The following is a 20,074-nucleotide window of genomic DNA, read 5'->3' as shown; positions in this document are numbered from 1 at the left end:
CAAGCAGCCTTCCCTATAAGCTGCGCTGCCACACAGTTCTAATTGAAGCCCCACACACGTTCTCTCTCAGCACTCTGGAATATTGCAATGACGTCATGGCCAAGTGCTCCACAGTCACTATCCCCCGCACTGTCACTATTAGGGCTTTGCACCCTCCAGGGGAAAATTAGAGGGAACATTGCTGCCAAGAGCCTTGGGAAACAAGGCTTCAGTTACACAGTAGTGGGCTAGATGGACCCATGATTACCTCTATAGCAACTTCATATCTAAGGCTTAAGCTCATTGGCATTCAGGCCATGCCACTAACTCCTGTAACATTCATTGTACTTCAGTGAAAAGCAAACTTATTTCCTGTTGGGTTTTGTCATCTAAACACCATCTAGATTGGAATGTTTTAAACTAGAACGTAGCCTTTTGCAATTTCACTTCCTCTGACTTCTAGCCTATTAAGTTATTTTTTTTTTTAAAGCAAATAGAGAATGTCAGGGCTTTTATTGGTGAAGCCGAGCTTCAATACTGTTTCTTTCTGTTACCTTTTTAAATAAGGATTGCTCAATGACCAGTTCAAATTCAAGCACCTTGAATTACTGGCTGACTAGGGTTTGAGTTCCACTGTGAGACTTTCATTTCTCTTGCAGAGATACTATGGATAGTGTGAAGCAGAGTGCAGCCCTGTGCTTACTACGATTATACAGAACTTCCCCTGATCTGGTTCCGATGGGAGACTGGACATCGAGAGTTGTGCACCTTCTCAATGACCAGCATCTGGTAAGCTCATTTGAACCTAACTTGTGTCTGGACGTTTTCTCCTAGAAAACTCGCTGATCATGTAAATTCAGGATTTACTTGTACAGTATAGGAGTTTGAACTGGTCTTTAAATTATTGCAATAACTAGCATGTTTGTCAAATGTGATAAGATAGACAACCTACCACAGTTGTACTGATAAGGAACTCTGACTGAGAAGTGACTTGTCCAAGGTCAACAAATCTAGGGTGGATCAAAGATTTCAGCATCACAGTACAGCACTTCCAAACCAGTGGCTGGCTGTCATCCTCTATGCCAAAGAAGGGTCTTTCCTGTTTGCTTAGTATGCTTGCATAAGAGACTGTGTGTGCTCTGAGAAGACTATCTCTTGCTTATTTTTGAGGGATAGTGAATTCGGTTAATATTTGATTGCACTCCCGCAGTAGGGAACAAGGTCGTGTACACTCCAGTAAACAGAACAAAAAAAATGCATGTACATAACCATCATGCACTGGAACTTAAGGATTCTGAGGTTATATTTTACCTAACCTGGGACCAAACAGTTCTTTATTGAGGTCATGATAGATGCTTCTTATTGTTGAATAAAACAGTAGTGTACAGATATGAAGATTTATATGGAGCACTAACAGTAACTCCCCCCCATTGCTTCTTCTCCCCATTATTACTGGAGCCAAATTACTATACAGAGTTTACAAACTGGAGAGAGCACCAGGAGAGAAACAGTTCTCACAATGCTATGTAAAACAAAAACCAAACAAAAAGGATAACTGACCAAGAGCAGGTAGATGACTAAAGAATAGATCAGTTCTTACCAAACAAGAGACAGCATTGTAGAACAGTCTTTCATCTTGAACAGTGGAATCCAGTAGATTAATATAATCAGTATTTTTCTGCTTTGAGGCAGATAAGTGCTGCATCTTTGCAGCAGGGAACAGCCTGATTTATTTGCTCACCAGTAGAGGTTTAACGGCCAGCCTAAGAATACTGTGGGAGATCTGTGCACAGGATTAGCTGCAGTGGTGGTTGGCTTTATTTAAGCAAAGAGGTCTTGTAGGAAATCTAATTTGATTGGACCATGGCACTGGATGAGGGGTGATTTCCTCCACAATTTTTAAATTTGAAATTGCACTCATGCTGTGCTGCTATTTATGATGTAAGAAAAAGCATACAGACCTAACTACCTGTAGCTTACCTTCTTAATAGCCATCCTTCTGCCCCTCTGGGAGAGTAGCTTGCTTCTCAGTGGTCAGGGTACCTACACTTACAGCAGCTATTGCAACTAAAAGGCAGCAAACCTGCATAGCTCCTGTGAGTTTTCTGGGCTTCAAGTTGGCAAGCAACAGATTGATTTGGGTGCTTATAGAGAAGGCAACTAGATCATGGGAGATCATTGTGTTCTTAACTATGGAGAACACAAACCCGCAAAGGAACCTCATCCCAATGATTTTGAAAACATATGTGACTTAAAAATGGTAATGACTACAACACCTTTCATGTTGCTCTATACCAGGGGTGCTCAAACTTTCAACTTTAGGGATGCTGGACCTTTAACAAGTGTATAAAAGAGAGAATTTCAGCAGGTGTAGCTTGTCATCTGTGGGATGACAAGTTGCACCTGCTGCAATTCTCTCTTCTATACACTTGTTAAAGGTCCAGCATCCCTAAAGTTGAAAGTTTGAGCACCCCTGCTCTATACAACAAGTTTTCTTAGCTATTTGGGATGGATTTCCAGAAATTACAATCCTGTTGTTGTCTTCTAGGGCGTGGTAACTGCTGCTACAAGTTTGATCACCACCCTGGCACAAAAGAATCCAGATGAATTTAAAACTTCCGTATCTCTGGCTGTCTCTAGACTCAGCAGGGTAAGCAATTTGTTGAACACATACAAGTGCTGAAATGAAACTAAACTAAACTAGACTAAACAAAACAGTTGGTGTTTGACCATGTCATTCATGTGTTGGTGATTGACCGTGTCATTTAGTCTTGTGGGAAAGTGAAGTAAGCCTTAACTGGGGCCTTTCTGATTGTTTGGCATACAGTGTTTTTTAATGGCTTCAACCTTCGCTTGTTGCAAGATTTCCTACATAGGCAATGTGTGTAAGCTGTATTGGGCTGAGCAAATTGCTCTTCATTCTTGGTTTTGTGGATGATGACGGGCAGATATGCTTGCATGAGAGACACACATGAACTTAAGCACTCTCTATGCATGTTGGTTCAGTTTTCTCTCCACTCCCTTGTGGTTATCAACCACTCTGAGACTTATTGGGCAAAGCCACAGGCCTCTTGAGAATTTGTGTAGGCCAATGCAGACTTTGGTGGCTCTCAGAATGGGAAGAAAACAATCTATTAACATGGTCCTGTGGCTTATCTTGTAGCACATCTTACTCCATTTTGCCTGGAGCATGTAGAGTTCTTCTGGTAGATCTCTTTTTTTCTTTGACCTGCACCTACCAATGCATTAACATACAGTTCACTAACTGTATTTTCTCTGACTTTGGAAGTCTCCTGATAAGTTTTTTCCTCATAGTTATATAATATCATAATAGGGTACAGAACCCCCGGAGCCCCTGCGGGCTGGGGATAAGAATAGGCCCTCAGTTTGGCTGTACTTGTCGTAAGAGGCGACTAAACAGCCACCGGGTAGATGGGACTCGTCAGCCTGGGAAGGCAGCTCATCTGAGAGAAGGAAAACTTTGATCCCAAACCTCCACTACCTTGTGGCTACATCCAGTTATGGAAAAGGCTTCAGGAGTCAACCTCGAGGAAAATCCGGAGCCGGAGTCCCTGAGGCAGTTCATGGCTGAACACAGTCATGTTCTGGCAACTCCTGCGACGTCGCTGGAACCAACTGTATTGGCCTCTGCCTTTCCGTTGGACCATTTCAGCGACGTGGAGAGGGGGGATTTGCTGCATGGGTAACAGTCTACCCTCCATATCTACTTTACCCAGGCTTCGTGCACTGGAGAGGACACTCTGTTCCAGAACCACCATTCAGAGCATGATACCATAGTCTTCTGAGACTGAAGGATGCCAACAGGGTACAGAAACATTTACCAGCATATCTGCCATTTCCCTTGTGGCAGGGTGGATTGAGCAGTATGACTGGCAAAGCTGTACTGTCAGAGGGAATTGCCACTTACTGTTGTGCAACTGGTCAGTTGTTGTAGTACTTCTGAGATGATGGAGGCCCAGTTCTCTGCATTAGGCAGCGCATAAGTGCTAAGAAGACACCCCGGTCTACATCAAGCCTGTCTATAAGCTACAGCGTCTTGATTTAGAAGTCACTTTTTCCCATTCTAGGAGTGTAGAATCTCCCTGTGGATGCTCACCAAGGGATCCTAAACTTATTGCTACCTTAGAAGCTCCCGAGGATGAGCTCTGGCATCAAAAACGTGCTCTGGAGTTCATCCCTAGCAAGTCCTGGCTCTAATTTAAGCCCTTATTATGGAGTGCTTTGCCTTGGTTAGCATTAACAGTTGATCTAAAGCTACTTTCCGTATATGTGGCTAGCAAACTGTTTGCAGGCTCTACCCAAGCAAAATAACCTCTTCCATACAGAACTGTGACAGGGCTGGTTGTAACATTAAGTTGAGCAAGTGTTTCTCTCAAACTGCATTTCTCCCCCCCCCAAATTCTTTTTCCTGTCTAGTTGTCTTTGCCATAATCTTTTTGACTGTTTGTTTCCTGTACCAAATCTCAAGCACAGTCTTGTTCCTCTTTCCAAGAACAAGCTGTGATTTAGAAACCACTGTCCTAAGCAGAAAGTACAAAACACACATTCCACTTTTGTAAACAGGTTTGTTATAGCTGAGTCTGTAAATCTGTCACATTGGCTTCTGATCTAAAATTGTATCATTATAAATACTTTTCCCACCCTGTTTAGAACTCTGCTCACATGCCTTTGTCTCCGTCCAGTTTCCTGCATTGTTTTCTTGTGACCTATGCATCTTCATATTCATAAAAACAATAGAACAGTCTTCCTGGGTGGGCCCAGTCTATCTTGCATCTTATCCACTTTTTCATACATTAGTATTGAGTTATTTTAGGAACTTTGTAACTGCATAGAGCAGTAAATTCAATCCCTGTCTCTCACTTCATGCTTTGGACAGTTTATCCATAGCCATGTGATATATACTTTTGAGTCACAATCTCTGATGGAAGATGAACTTGCCAGTTGCTTGGCAGCAAAAGTTTTGGCTACGGAAAGAGAAAGTTGCATGGTCCAGTGTGAGTGCTTGCATGCTTGAGAACACTTGAATTATCCTTCTAATATGTGAATTAGTGACTAGATTTCTTGTTTCATTTTCCTCTGAAATGGTCCATAATTTTGCATGTCTTAAACATATTTTTCTCCTATTATGTTTGCTGCCTAGTTGTGATTTACATCTGAATACACTGCAAACAATCTCTATAGAAACTCTTCCATATAAACCTTATGGATTAAGGATTATAGGCCTTGTGGATAATGGATTAAGTAACTACAGTCAGGCCTTGGTATCCCCAGGGGTTCTGTTCCCGGAACCCCTGTGGATGTCAAAACCCATGATAATGAAATCTGTGGGTCAGGGCATGCCTGACCTCCAAAATAGACTGGTGGGCGGTCATCAGAAGGCCTCCTAAAGAATTCTGGGAGGCCTTAGAAAATCACATACAGTTTTTTTTTGTAAAAACCAGAAGCAGTATTATAAGACTTTTCAGAGGCCTCAAAACACCCTCTGGGCGCAACCAGAGGAAACCTCTGGTTGCGTCTGGAGGGTGCAGGTCCGTCAGATGCCATAGATTCAGAACCCGCAGATAGTCAAATTCACAGATACCAAATCCGCAGATAAGAGGACTGGCCTGTACATATAAAACTGGCTTTCCATCTTCTGACTATGCAGCCCACCCTTAGATTGAGAACTCTTCAAGATTCGGAGTAGGTGTGTGATTTTTCTAGGCTTGATAGAATTGCTCCAGAAAAGTAAAACTCTCTCGTTTTACAGATTGTGACATCTGCATCAACCGATCTCCAGGATTATACTTATTACTTTGTTCCTGCTCCATGGTTATCTGTGAAACTTCTGAGACTCTTGCAGTGCTACCCACCTCCAGGTGTAGTAACAAAGAATCCTGTTTTCACCTTGCTGTTTTGGTTTACACTGAAACAACATTTGTGTTTGATTTTAGAGAGAAGGCAGAGTTGTGAAGGTCACAATAGTCATAACTGCATCAAAACTTTCTTTCCTCAGAAAAATCAGATTATTGCTGTCTTACCCTGAGGCCTAGTACAGGCATAATGATCCCAGTCTTGAACTATGGCTCCAACTTTGTTATGTTGAGAACTATGGGTCAGGCTATCAAGGGAAGGACAGAGATAACGTGAGCAGAGGAGGACGTATGCATGTACAACATTTTCTTGTGACTAACAAGTGTTGAGAGCATTTGTGTAAAATTCAAATATTATAAAACAGTCAAGAGGGAGTCAACTGCTTCCAATATATGGGAATATTTTGGATGCCTAGCATCCTGTCCAAGTGTAAATGCACCCATTACTTGAGAATTGTTCCTCTATGTTGACAGGGTATGTTTGTTGTTGACAAGTTAATAACAAGGCAATTTTGAAAACTACTGTTATCTGGAATGTAGACGAAAGCTTAAATTGAACATAGATGATCCACATACTGAGGCCACTGGATTTTGTTGCACACAATGGCTGTCCCAGCATTCCAGGACCCTGCCCACTGCTTGGTTTTGAAGAGCAGACTAGAAGGATCCATCTTGGCTCTGGTCTGTTTTGCCCACACCATCCTGAGGTGTATTCATAGGGGCAGGTTGTAGAAGCAAATACTTTCTTCCATGAATCTGGACTTTGAGGTCTCCACCTACATTAACATCGGCACAGAGATGACTCTGTTACCTTGTAGAATGGGAGACATTTAAAGATATCGTCTTCAAATTGTTAATTTGAAATGCACGTTTCCCAAATTCTGAGATAACCAGTGAATAATCTGGGTGCATCTGAGGCTATCAAATTGTTAAAGCTAAGCATATTTAGACCGTATTATTCCACTGTGATGGATAACTATTAGCAAATTACAAATACAACACTGAACCATCCAAAGGAAGCCTGGAGTGACAATTTAATTACTAGTGAGTCTTTCTGGAACTTCTAAAATTATTGCCTGAAAACTATCATATCATATTTTGATAGTGGATTAACCTGAAAGTGTCTTTTTCACCACAGCGATTTCGTAGCCATTCTTTTGAGGTGAATGAGAGGGGAAAATGACTAAGCTTAGAGAATCAAAATACTTTTACTATATGCTGTTAATTGGAAAAGCAATGCCATCCAGTGGGCAAGAATTAGTTTGATAGTTAGGGCTGTCAAAATTACCCAGTGAATTTCCCTAACTGTTCTCTTTTTCCCAGAAGACCCCCAAGCACGAGGTCGCCTCACAGAGTGTCTGGAAACTATTCTTAACAAAGCTCAAGAACCTCCAAAATCCAAGAAAGTACAGCATTCAAATGCAAAAAATGCAGTGCTATTTGAGGCAATTAGTTTAATCATCCACCACGATAGGTAAGTCTGCCATTCATAATGCATATTAGCAGTAGCAGTCTGGGATTTGAGTATCTGTTCTGTTGTACAAAATATATTGTTGGAATGTGTACTGTCAAACCTTCTGCTCTCTAAAGACGGTATAGCATATAATTTTGAACATTCATTCTGCCATTGTTTGAGAAGTCCCTCGTGTGAAAAACAAAAGGGTGATTATCAAAAACATTTCCTTTTGTTCTAGAATTGTGTATTGCAGCATCTTCTAGGCTTGTCACTTCACTAAGTGTACTGCTGAGTTCCTTTCTTTGTAAAACCCTGATTCTCATAAATCTATACACTTTCATCTTAAGACTACTAAAATTCGTGATAGAGAATCTCTTGGCACCACTAGACAGGCTGATGGCAAGGCCCACCCACCTCTTGCTGATTCCACAAAACCATGTGGTGGGTGGATGATCTGAAGCAAAGCATGAAGGAATGGAACCTTCTTCCTCCCCTGAATTTGTTTTGCTTTTGTTTAAAGCAGCTTTTCCTCTGAGAGGTTTGCTTTTCATCTCAAAGTCCCTCAAGGAGAAAAGTGACTTAAAAGCAGCTAAACAGTGGGGTGGAGAGCAATAAGGGCAAGGGTTCAGCCTGTCCAGTTGGGTAAAATTTAAATCTCTTAGCCTCCCTTGTAGGGATTTGGTGGCAGATTTGGTTTTACACATGGGTCTGCCTCAGTCTCTTCCAGGTTAACCTTTAACATGAACTGTTCATGTCAGAATTTCATTAACTGTACTTAATGCCCTATTCAATGCATGTTGTCTCAGAAGTTCCACTAAGTTTAATGAGACCTAGTCCCAGATAAGAATGTATAGAACTGCAGCTTTAGTTCATTACAAATGAAGCCAACTTGGTTGTAAATTGCACATTTAGATACCTTTTATTTCTCTAAGCAATTTTCGGTGTATTTCTTCAGCCAGACTGTAAACGGATACAGTAAAATCCAGTCAAATGAATGTTGGCTATAAGCAAACCTCCCAAGATATGTTCAGTGATCACAGAATATAATTTCCTCTCATGCACAGTGTACCAGAGTGTATCTTGCCTCTTAAGAACATAAGAACAGCCCCACTGGATCAGGCCATAGGCCCATCTAGTCCAGCTTCCTGTATCTCACAGCGGCCCCACCAAGTGCCCCAGGGAGCACACCAGATAACAAGAGACCTCATCCTGGTGCCCTCCCTTGCATCTGGCATTTTGACATAGCCCATTTCTAAAATCAGGAGGTTGCACATAGACATCATAGCTTGTAACCCATAATGGATTTTTCCTCCAGAAACTTGTCCAGTCCCCTTTTAAAGGCATCCAGGCCAGATGCCGTCACCACATCCTGTGGCAAGGAGTTCCACAGACCAACCACACTCTGAGTAAAGAAATATTTTCTTTTGTCTGTCCTAACCTTCCCAACACTCAATTTTAGTGGATGTCCCCTGGTTCTGGTATTATGTGAGAGTGTAAAGAGCATCTCCCTATCCACTCTGTCCATCCCCTGCATAATTTTGTATGTCTCAATCATGTCTCCCCTCAGGCCTCTCTTTTCTAGGCTGTAGAGGCCCAAACACTATAACCTTTCCTCATAAGGAAGGTGCCCCAGCCCAGTAATCATCTTAGTCGCTCTCTTTTGCACCTTTTCCATTCCCACTATGTCCTTTTTGAGATGTGGCGACCAGAACTGGTCACAATACTCCAGGTGTGGCCTTACCATCAATTTGTATGCTGCTATGTGGAAAGAAAAAAAAATCTGTATTGAACTCTGATGTTTTTCGAAGGAGTTGAAGACACAGATCTATGAACTTGGCCAGAATAGTTCTACTATTAAAAGGAAACTTCTTACTGTCACTGATTATTACATACTTTTATGAGAGATTACAAGTGCATATTAACTTTTTTTACCAAAGTTCTATCCTGTCCTTCCTCTAAGTAGCTTGGGGCAGTACACCTAATTCTTTCCTCTTTTTTAAAAAATCTGTACAGATTGGTTAACTAGGAATGACTTTCTGACCCACAGCCTGCGAGTTTAAGGACTTGGTGGGGATTTGAACCCAGGTCTCCTTAACCCAGTGGTTCCTAAACTTTTTTGACAGGCAGTTCCTTTGACCTACTGGGCCATTGGCTGCAGCTCCCCATTACCGCTACAATCCCTGTACATTGTATAGGGCAGCAAGTTTAGTTTTTCTTAAGGATTCTGTGGCTCCTCTGGCTGACTTCCAAGGTTCTCCAGGGAGATAAGACTTCTGGTTTGGGAACCACTGCCTTACCCTGACACTTTAGCCACTATGCCGTGATGGCTGTCTGTATGACTGACCTTACTGGCAGTTTCTATAATGCAGGTCTGAGTCTTACATTCATGGCATGGCAGTGGTTGCTGTAGTCATTTCCACCCTGTACAGGTTGATGAAGCGTCATTGGCATTAGCTTGTGTTGCAAGATTGCAAAGTCCAGGTGTGAGGAGAATGCCAACATGGGAAGCAAGTAATCACCCTGTCCCATATTATTCCAACATTCTGCGGTGCTGGAGTGCTATAAGAAATTACTACAGCTCAGAGGAAGTTGTACCATCCTGATAATATAAGAACTGGGTTTGTGGCTTCCATAGCATGACCAGAGCATATGGAATCCCAGTCCTTAGAAAAGACTCCATTGGATAGCTACTGACAAAAGGAATCCTAATTCCATTAAAAAATGGAATCCTAATTACTTTCTGCAGTATGTAGCTGTGCAGTTACTAACTCTTGAAGGCATCACTTGCAATTTTAATGCACCTGTAGTGAAGGTACTTCTTGATTCTCATATCTGTTGATGCTCTCTGATACCCTTCCCCCCCCAAGTTGGTTTGTCTTTTTACCTTTTTCACACTCTCTCTTCTGTCTAGTGAGCCAAACCTGCTTGTTCGTGCCTGTAATCAGTTAGGCCAGTTCTTGCAGCACCGGGAAACTAATCTTCGTTACCTAGCACTGGAAAGCATGTGCACGCTTGCCAGCTCTGAGTTTTCACATGAAGCTGTGAAAACACATATAGAAACAGTTACCAATGCACTGAAGGTAATTATTTGATTCTGTGTACTATCTGGAGTTTGGGTTTGAACGTGCCTCTATTTGCTGCCCCTGGAAGATATAGTGGTCAACTGTTCTTCCAGTTTTCCTCAAACAGTAAGAATAAAACAAATAAAAAGGCAAGGTTCAGATTCTTCCACCTAAGTGCAGCCTGTATTTTCCAGCATGCCGAAAGTTAACAAGATGAACAAGGGAGTTTTGGTACAGCTACCAAAAACTTGTAGCACTTATATGAGGGTGCTAGAGGTGAGATAATAGGAGAATCACTAAAATTAAGAGAGGACTGAGCAAGGCAGCTCTTTGGAATGCTTCACTTCCTTTTTCTGCTTTGCCCAAATGTGTATCCAGGGCCTCTGAGATGAATTTTATCAGGGGTTACAAAGTTTCTTTTGGGCCCCCTTGCAAAGGGGGGAAGGGTGAAAGAGTGGTGGAAGGTGGTGACAGGTGAGCAGAATAGGGGCAGGGAAGGGCAAAGAAGGGTGAGGGGAGCCTAGAGACAACTGGAAAAGTCTTTGGAGCCCAGGTCTATCTACCATATGGTATCAGTAGTGTCTCCAGCATACCCAGTCATGGTATTGTCCCCAGCATCCCATACGGTCAACAAGTTGGAGGAAAATGTAGGATCCCAGGAAATTTCAGGGCCCCTTCTTTTGGCTCCTGGGCCCCCTTTTGACCCTGGGCCTGGGTACAAATTACCCCCTTTACCCCCCTCTCCTAGGCCCTGTGTGTATCTATTGCCATGTGACTAGAGAGGTGGTCATATTTTAATCCTTGTCCCTCACCACTGAAACTGACAAGTGACAGTCATAGGAAGGTGTGGCTGATCAAAGTGGGAAGGGAACTAAGAGTAGTAGGTGAACCCCCCTTTGCCTGTTCCTTCTCTGTGGTTTCTTGTTCCACGCCTGGCCTGTTCTTCCTTCCCACAGTTCAGTTGCTATTGGCTGTACCCAACTCACTCCACTCTACTTCTGAATGCTTTCTAGCCTGCCTGTGAAAGGACCCTAAGTTGATCAGGAATGGTAGCCATTACCCCTTTGTTCATGTATAAGTTTTCTAAAAAATGGTGTTTTGACAGTATAAAATGCCTTGGTTTTTATTGTTTATGCCCATGGTAACATCCACATGGAACCAATGTTATATTAGTCTAAACTTCAGCTCCCCTTAACAATTAATTCATTTGACCTAGTGTGTAATACTGGAGCTCAATGTTGAGCTCAATGAGCTTTGAAAGTCAACAGTGTTTACAGTATTGATTCTGAATAATGTGTAGGTTTCATTGTTCACTGTCATGAAGTGAACACTACAGTACTACAGCTTTTAAAATTTGAAGATTTTTGTTTACATTCTTTCCCATAATCACTGCCCTGGTAATCACAATGTCATTTGCAGACTGAGAGAGATGTGAGTGTGCGACAGAGAGCAGTAGATCTCCTGTATGCCATGTGTGACCGGAGCAATGCGCAGCAAATAGTAGCTGAAATGCTGAATTACCTGGAAACTGCTGATTATTCCATTAGGGAAGAAATTGTAAGTTTGTGTTCCTTAATCTGAGCTGTCTTTGTATCTTGGCAGTTTAGTACAGCCACAAATTTGTGGCCAAAAGACTTCATGATGTTCTGTTCAGTTTTCCTCCACTGGTCTCAAGCTTAGCGTTTGCAAGATATTTATAAACAGATGTGTATGGAAGGAGCAGGCTACAGCAGAGCTTCAGGACTCCTTCTTCAGTAGGGGTGGTGACATCATCCACAGGTGTGCGCAGGGGCTGCCTTTGAAACTTTTTCTAAAGGATCCTGGCCTTGAGGAAGCATTGGGTTTAGCAGGAGGCAAACTGAGAAATTCACCTAGGACTGAGTTAAATATCTAGGCTCTCATCTTTCCCAAGAACTTCCTGAGAGACAGCACAGGCACAATCCTAATGTGCCCTTGCGCGCTGGCCCAGGAGGGTCACAAATGTTGCCATAAGGCATGTTTGTGCCTCCTTGAGAGTTGGCTGGGCCAGTGCAGGGGCGCACACCAGCCCACAGAGGCTGAATCCAGCCTCCTCGCTGACTTGGGGAGGGAGCCTTGTGTCTGCTGAGTACAGATGATGCAAGGCTCTGGGGTGGGTGGGGAGAAGGTGGGAGGGTGGCATTCCAGGGCAGAGGGAGGGCGGTCCCGGGGCGGGCGGGCGGGCAGGCAGTGAGCAGGATACAGGGCTGGGACCCAGCAGTTATGCCAGATCCCAACCCCTTTCCCAAGCAGCGCAGAGCGGCTTTGAACCGCTTCGCTCTCCTCAAATTTATGCCACCTCTGGAGGTGGTGCAAGTCCAAGGAGACCCATTGGGGCTCCAGAAGCTTACTTGGGGGTAAGGGGAAGAGTTTCCCCTTGCCTCCGGCTGAGGCTTGGGATACAGATGTACCTGTCTTCAGTTTGTTAAAATTGTTTAGCCCCTCTCTTCTCAGTTTGTTACTAATTTTTGTGGAGGTTGGATAGTTTTGGATAGCTTTCTGTACTTAAGAGGGTGCTTGTTTTATGCCTATTTAATCTTCCTGTTTAATTTTGCTTAACTATATTCTGAATGTGTGGCTGTTAAAAGTTAAAACGCATTGTACAAATGAGGGTGTCTGTGTAACTTTGCCCAGGTACTGAAGGTTGCAATTCTAGCTGAGAAATACGCAGTGGACTACACCTGGTATGTGGATACTATCTTGAATTTGATTCGAATTGCTGGAGACTACGTCAGTGAAGAAGTGTGGTACAGAGTCATTCAGATAGTAATTAACAGGGATGATGTGCAAGGATATGCAGCGAAGACAGTCTTTGAGGTAAGGCTTTACATTTTTCATGGGAAAATCTTTAAACTGCCATGAGAGGATTGTTCTGCATTCCTAATTGCTGTGTAAACAGCACTCCATGGCGGTGGGCAGCAGTGGTTTAGAAAAATGAGGTCTTGGTCTCTGTCACCCAGTGATTCTGAATGGCCAATAAACTATGATAAATCTTCAAGAGAAAATCTGAAATGTTACATGGAAACCATCTCCCTTGTACAGCCCAAAGATAATTAAAACTGGAGCTATTTTATTTAAAAATGGAGCCGAGACAGACTGAAAGCTTGAACCTGAGAGATTACTATTTACCAATTACATATGGCTAACTCAATTTTGAAAAGCACATTAGTAGTCTATGAAGCAGTCTTTGGAATAATCTGAGTGGAAGAAAAAAGTAGTGCTCAGACTAGAGGGAGCTCATAACATCAGCTCCTTTAGAAACCAGCATTGGCCTGAGAGCTTTATTACAGTATTGTACTTTTTAAAATATTGTAAGCCACCTTGCGGGCCTCTTCAGAGGTAGAAAGGGGGATCTAAATGAGCTTTGTGCCTATAAAGGCAGGCCATATGGAGCAGGTAGCATTACCATATAACCCCAGGGTAGAAGTGAAGGAATTTGGGTTGATGTGCTAGATGTTGATGCCATCAGAACTTCATTACTCAAAAGGAACAGTCTAGGATCAAAACCACCTGTACTCTCAGATACTGCCTGCTATTGTATCCTTATCAGCCCAGGACACTTTTAGGACTTTTGTCTTAGGCAGGTAGGCCCATTTGTCATGGGAACTATAGTAGAAGATAAAGCACTACCATCTCAACAGATGGCAGTGAGGATGTCAACACCACCACCCCTCTTAAAAGCCAGATGGCACTCTTTCCTTTTGTCAAGATTAACTACTTATCTTGCATGAGATGCAAACTTGGAACTGATCCTCATTCTGCAGGCTCATGATAAGACCTTTCTGTTTGAGGAGCTTTCCCGTTGAAGACAACTACTTCTGTCACAATGAGATAAACCTGCCTTGCTGCTAACAACTAATCTGCCACCTGTGTCTTTAAGCCATCCTAGTTTGGTGGGGTAGGAGAAAAGGGGACTTGAAGGGTGGAAATTAGTTATTGAAAATGCTGATCTTTCTCTTAGGGATAATATTGAGTTATAATATGCATTTAGGGAGAGAGAAGAAATTGAATATTATACAATGGCAGATTCGTACATTTGTCCTCCCTAGCTCTCCTCCAAGGCATGTTTCTCTGCTGACAGTAACTTTGTAAGGTTTTAAATGAAATTATATTTTGTGAATGCTGCAAGCAGCTTTATAGATTGGCCAAAAAATAATGCAAATCTAAAAATAACGTAGCAATATATTGGATAGTAGAACAAACGGGGCTATAGTAAATATGGGGCTATTCAGAAAGTAACCTTCATTGGCTTTTAAAGAAACAAGAATGAAGGGAAACAATAGTGTGCAAAAGTTACATAATATGCCAACACTACTTTTCCAGGTAATCTGCACCTAAATTGAGGTACATGTTGAATCATGGTACAAGCTTCTGTATCAGCTCCTCAAAGAATGTTGCTGCCTGTTTATTTGTGTAAACAAAAGGTGTGATTTTTCTTCATAACAGTGCACATGCTCACACAGTGCTCTTTGAGAAGGGAATACAGATTTCCAGGTAATCTGCATCCCTTCTCAAAGAACAGATTATAAAGGTAAAGTAGTGTTGGCATGGTATGTAACTTTTGTGCACTATTAAATGGTTTTTCTTCATTCTTGTTTCTTTAAAAGCCGGACCCAAAAGCTTTGTAAATATTGCACTATTCATGCCAACCACTAGCATTCTGCATGTCCAGTCGTATGACTTAGTCAAAGAAGAGGACCCCCAAGGTTTTGGGTGGTGGCACAATCTCTTTCCGATTCCGTTGAAACACCAGTATGAGGCACCAAAGTAAAAACTGAATCATCTTTATCAATTTTATGTCTGTTTGCATGCTTATTAAACCGATGTGCTTCAAGTGCCTGACTTTATTTAAACAGGCTCTTCAAGCACCAGCCTGCCATGAGAACCTGGTGAAAGTAGGTGGTTACATCTTGGGAGAATTTGGAAATCTAATTGCTGGTGATCCAAGATCTAGGTAAGTGCACTCTCAAACAGATGTAAGGAAACTTTTTGACGTAATTGAGATACAACCAGCTGAACAAAGTCTGCAATGGATTGGACATAGTGGTGTGGACAGTGGATTACATCGATGGCATTGTGCACTCATTCTTGCACTCTTAACAAGTGTTCTTCTGTAGACTTTGTCCTGACCACATGCACATGGACAGGACAGTGTCTGCATGCATATGCAGTTTTATTTTAAACACTTATATTATTAACAGTATTTATATATCACTTTTCAGCAAAAAGTTTACAAAGCAGTTTACAGAGAAAAATCAAATCATCAGTGGCTCCCTGTCCCCAAAGGGATCACAATCTAAAAAGATACAAAAAAAAAACACCACCAGACAGCCTCCAGAAAAGACACTGCTGGGGTGAGGAGGGCCAGTTACTCTCCCCCGGCTAAATAAAAGAAGAGCACCCACTTGAAAAAGTGCCTCTTACCCAGTTAGCGGGGATAAAATAAGTGAGAAAGAAGTGAGGCAGCTAACAATTTGATTTAAAGCATAAGATAAAAAATCAATAACAATATATAGTCCAAAGCAGCAATTTTCAACCTTTTTCATCTCATGGTACACTGACAAGGTGTAAAAATGGTCAAGGCGCACTATCAGTTTTTGGCAATTGACAAGGCACGCCATGCTGCTGGCATGGAGATCACATCCTATAATGACCCTATTGATAACTGATATTCCCCCAAACTCTGGTGGAACACCTGTGGGCCAGTCACGGCACACCAGTGTGTCATGGCACACTGGTTGAAAATGGCTGGTCCAAAGAAATAAAATAAATAAATAAATAGTACCCAAGAAATCCAAGAGACAGAACACAAAACACCTGGGAAGGGCCTGAAAGAACAAGAGAGAAAGGCAGAAGAGACCTCCAGAAGAGACCCCCAGGGAAGACATTCTGTGGGGAGGGAGCTACCCCTACTTGCTCCCAGTTTGTGGCTGGAGAGGCTTCTCTCTAGAGGACTCTGCCCTGTAACAGCTAGTTTTTCATTTGTGCTCAGTAGTACCTTTTGGCTCTGCTTTTGTAGCCAGGGTCCTGTCAATAATTTTTGACCTCTGGCTGCTCTGCCCTACAGCACAGAGCTAAATAAATGTGGAGAGGAGGGAATGATCTAGCATGTGGGATTGAAATGTTCTGATCCTGTGTCTTTAAAAAGAACACTTGAATTTTACAACTCCATAAAATCAAATGCTAAAATCCATAGCTGCAGAAATTTAATGAATTAGATGTCGAAATCACAAGCTGTAAATGGGTTAAGATCACAAACTCATTGAATTGTAATTATACTTGTGTTTTTTCAGTCCCCTGATCCAGTTCAACCTGCTGCACTCCAAATTCCATCTCTGTAGCGTCCCAACTCGAGCGCTGCTTCTGTCTACTTATATCAAGTTTGTGAATTTATTTCCGGAGATAAAAACTACTATCCAAGATGTACTGCGCAGTGATAGTCAACTAAAAAATGCTGATGTTGAGCTGCAGCAGAGGGCTGTGGAGTACTTGAGGCTCAGTACCATTGCAAGCACTGATATCTTGGTATGTATGTGCAGTTGAACATGACATTGATGTGCTGTGCTTGTCAGTGAACATATTATCCCATGTTCTTGCTTTTGAGATTGTGGGTAGAGGAGAAATTGTTGTAGTTATTCACTTGAGTGGTACTTTTGGGAAACTCGTGGCAGGCTTGATTTAGACAGCGCTGCAGTTCACCAGGATTGTAGTTTGTTTCCTGCCTTATGTGTGCAGCAGAACCTGCTGAGGTTTGTTTTCCCTATAAGGCCACCGTGCTAGAAGAAATGCCTCCGTTTCCAGAGAGGGAGTCCTCCATTCTAGCCAAGCTCAAGAAGAAAAAAGGCCCCAACACAGTAACAGATTTGGAAGAGACCAAGAAGGAGAAAAACTCTGATGTGAATGGTGGCACTGAAACGACGCTTGTTAATGCTAGCACTGTGGTAAGCTTCTTTCCACAGAATACTGTACAATGCCCATTCTGCAGTCTAGGTAGTTTGTAAATGAAGGTGTTGCATGCCTAAGCATTTATGCTCATCGAGAGGCTGTTTCTGGGTCTTAACAATACTGCCACTTTGGCAATAATCTGATTAGAATCAAGGATTTCCCAAAATATTCAATGGGGTCTTTAACACTCTCCTTACAAGCAGTTCCAGACATTGCCCTTTGTGACTTAACAGTAGATGGGCCTTTCAGTTTCTGTGGTGTTTTTGTATATCTCTTATTTCACAAAATGTTGGTGGTTTAGGAAAGAACAAGTTTGGAAATGGAGTTCAATCAAAAAAGTCTTCAAATCTATTAATTTAGATTGCTTTTAAACAATTTCTAATGAAGGCACTGTCAATTTTATTGTTACAGATTTAAATTGTGTCTGGTATTTATACATTCATCCTAATCTCATTCCCAGCCTAAAAATTGACCTATTTCAGTTTGGTGTAGATTAGACACTTCTGACCTTGTCACCTTCAGCTTGCTTGTTGTGGCAAATTCATCTTGGACTAAAATCAAAACATACAAAGTATGTGCATGTGTTTCTGCTCAGTGTGATTTTTAGTGGACAGAGAATTCTGGTGAGACTTGGAAGCTGATTCAGCTATATAAAGTCCCCCTGTGCTATGACTCTTGCTGCAGGATCAGTTTATTGGAAATGTCTTCAACATTCTGCTTCCTCCACCAATGACAGATATATTTGTTAACTGCTTGGTTGCTGGAATTCTAGTTCTATGTTGGCTGTTTAGGTTGTCTACATAGCATTTATTGTAACTGACTTGCAGATCATTGAGTTGCTTTAGGGGCTGATTTGTTGGCCAGGAAATTGGACATAAATGTAAACGTTGGGTTTTTTGCTTATGATTAACAGCAGTAGACTCCAGTTTCAATGGGAAAAGTGAGCAAGAGGCTTGACAATGTATTTTATTCCCGAAAACAATATTGTGAAATAATTATCTTCCCTTCCAGTCTACTCCATCTCCTTCAGCAGACCTTTTAGGACTTGGTGCAGCCCCAGCCACCAATTCTGTTCCACCCCCAACATCTGGTGGGAGCTTGTTGGTCGATGTGTTTTCAGATTCTTCTGGTACACCTGCATCTCTTGCTCCGGGTTCTGAAGATAACTTTGCAAGGTACTCAATCAGTGCATTAGTGGAGTGTCGTGCAGGGGAATTTCCTTTTCTCCTTTCTGTCCACTGCCATGCACCTGTCTTGCATGCTTCACAGAAAGCAATAGACTTGATAGATTTTAAATACCTCTTGTCTGTTTCCAGGATTTGACCTATCTCTGCATTCTTTAGAAGTTTCCCAGATAGTGGCATAAGGAGCTGAAACAGAGTGTGCCATATAAACTGTCCCTTTTATGAGTGGCCAAGCTCTGTAACTTAATACCATCTAGCAGTGAGGGCTTCCCAGTTGCAGAACACCTGTCTTTGGGCAAAGTATTGTATACAAATGCGTGCATTTATATATTTCATAATATTCACAAATTTTAGTCTGATTCCACACATTAAAATGACTTAATCCTCAATTTGTAAAAAAATTTTTCTTATGAATGAAACTGTAGGTAATCCTTTGTCATGCCTTGATTAAAATTTGGTAGGACTGCAGTGGGGCAGATAAAATTGCATGGAGGTCAGCCCTAGCCCGGAGGTCACCAATTGGCCACTCTACCCTAGCAAAATGTGTTTCAGTTTTGTTCTAACTTCTGCAACATGGGTCAACTAGATTTACTGACTTTTGGTCAAACATAAGGTTTTTCAAAAATCTGCCAGGGTGGAGGGGGGGAAGAGAGAGAAAGTGCTCCAAATACTTTCTATCTTGTCATCTAGCCATAGCATACAATCCATTAAGTGACCAATAATTCCCGCTCTGAGGAGGTAGCTGAGGTATTGATAGCTTTGTAAAAGATCTTTTGGGATCTTTGAAAGGATGTTTTGTTTGGTGGGGGAAAAGAACAGGAATGGATGATGGGGAGAGCTCTAGTTTCGTCATATATTAGGTTGTATCAATTGCAGCCTATAATCTTGTACTGAATGGAGTCCGAGATTTTTCCTTTGTTTCCCTAACTAACCTCTATCTCTGTACTGCCCCCTTTCTTCATCTTCTTTGCACTGCTTCAATGTAGTCCTGACCTGGCTTCAACTGAGCAGGTAGTTTCTGAGGAACCAGCTGATGCTGTGCATGATGCTGATGAGCTTTTTCACAAGTAAGCAATACTGAAACCTTGCAGGACTGGGCAGCTGTTGCCACTTTTAATTTAAAACAAAAAAAGCCACATTTCCAATGAGTTGGATGTTGCTGTTGGAACTACAAAAGCAAGATCTTCTTGGGGAGCAGTCATGATAAAATGTATATGAAAGCAACATAATTGTACGCAGGGCCATTTTTATCTTCTCGTGATCAATTTTTCTAATCCAACCCAGAAAGGGCAATTGATATAACTAAGAGGTGGAACTTGTAACTGGAGAACAAACCACTTTTTATGGCATGGTCATAGAAATGACTGTCAGTGTATTGAACTTCACAGTTTTTCAGTCTGGGTGCTGTGGTCTAGCTTTTTTACCTAATGAGCCTAAACAGTCCCAAAGGGGGAGGGCTAACTAGGCAGGCTCATTAGGTAAAAAAGCTAGATCACGGCACCCAACCTGAAAAACTATCAAGTTCAATATGGATTCCAGCTGTGAAAGCCTTAGCAT

At 42.0% G+C, this 20,074-nt stretch overlaps 1 protein-coding gene across 4 annotated transcripts in view; it reads left to right on the top strand.

Annotated features, from left to right (window-relative positions):
* The window catches only part of AP2A2 (adaptor related protein complex 2 subunit alpha 2), a 67,360-nt gene that overhangs the window by 35,316 nt on the left and 11,970 nt on the right, over positions 1-20,074 (top strand). Inside the window, exons 5-16 of one of the 4 annotated variants that reach the window (XM_066610162.1) lie at positions 639-768; positions 2,528-2,629; positions 5,750-5,858; positions 7,179-7,326; positions 10,220-10,388; positions 11,790-11,927; positions 13,023-13,205; positions 15,245-15,342; positions 16,682-16,913; positions 17,156-17,329; positions 18,345-18,508; positions 19,504-19,584. In XM_066610162.1, the coding sequence (XP_066466259.1) occupies positions 639-768; positions 2,528-2,629; positions 5,750-5,858; positions 7,179-7,326; positions 10,220-10,388; positions 11,790-11,927; positions 13,023-13,205; positions 15,245-15,342; positions 16,682-16,913; positions 17,156-17,329; positions 18,345-18,508; positions 19,504-19,584 (1,728 nt within the window). Of the gene's footprint in view, positions 1-638; positions 769-2,527; positions 2,630-5,749; positions 5,859-7,175; positions 7,327-10,219; positions 10,389-11,789; positions 11,928-13,022; positions 13,206-15,244; positions 15,343-16,681; positions 16,914-17,155; positions 17,330-18,344; positions 18,509-19,503; positions 19,585-20,074 lie in introns of all 4 variants that reach the window. The other 3 variants (XM_066610153.1, XM_066610176.1, XM_066610170.1) reach the window with 3 other exon arrangements.

This window comes from Tiliqua scincoides, chromosome 1 (assembly GCF_035046505.1).
Source record: "Tiliqua scincoides isolate rTilSci1 chromosome 1, rTilSci1.hap2, whole genome shotgun sequence".
NCBI classification, from domain to species: domain Eukaryota; kingdom Metazoa; phylum Chordata; class Lepidosauria; order Squamata; family Scincidae; genus Tiliqua; species Tiliqua scincoides.
Note: the sequence above shows the minus strand (reverse complement) of the source record. Positions and strands in the feature narration are given on the sequence as shown.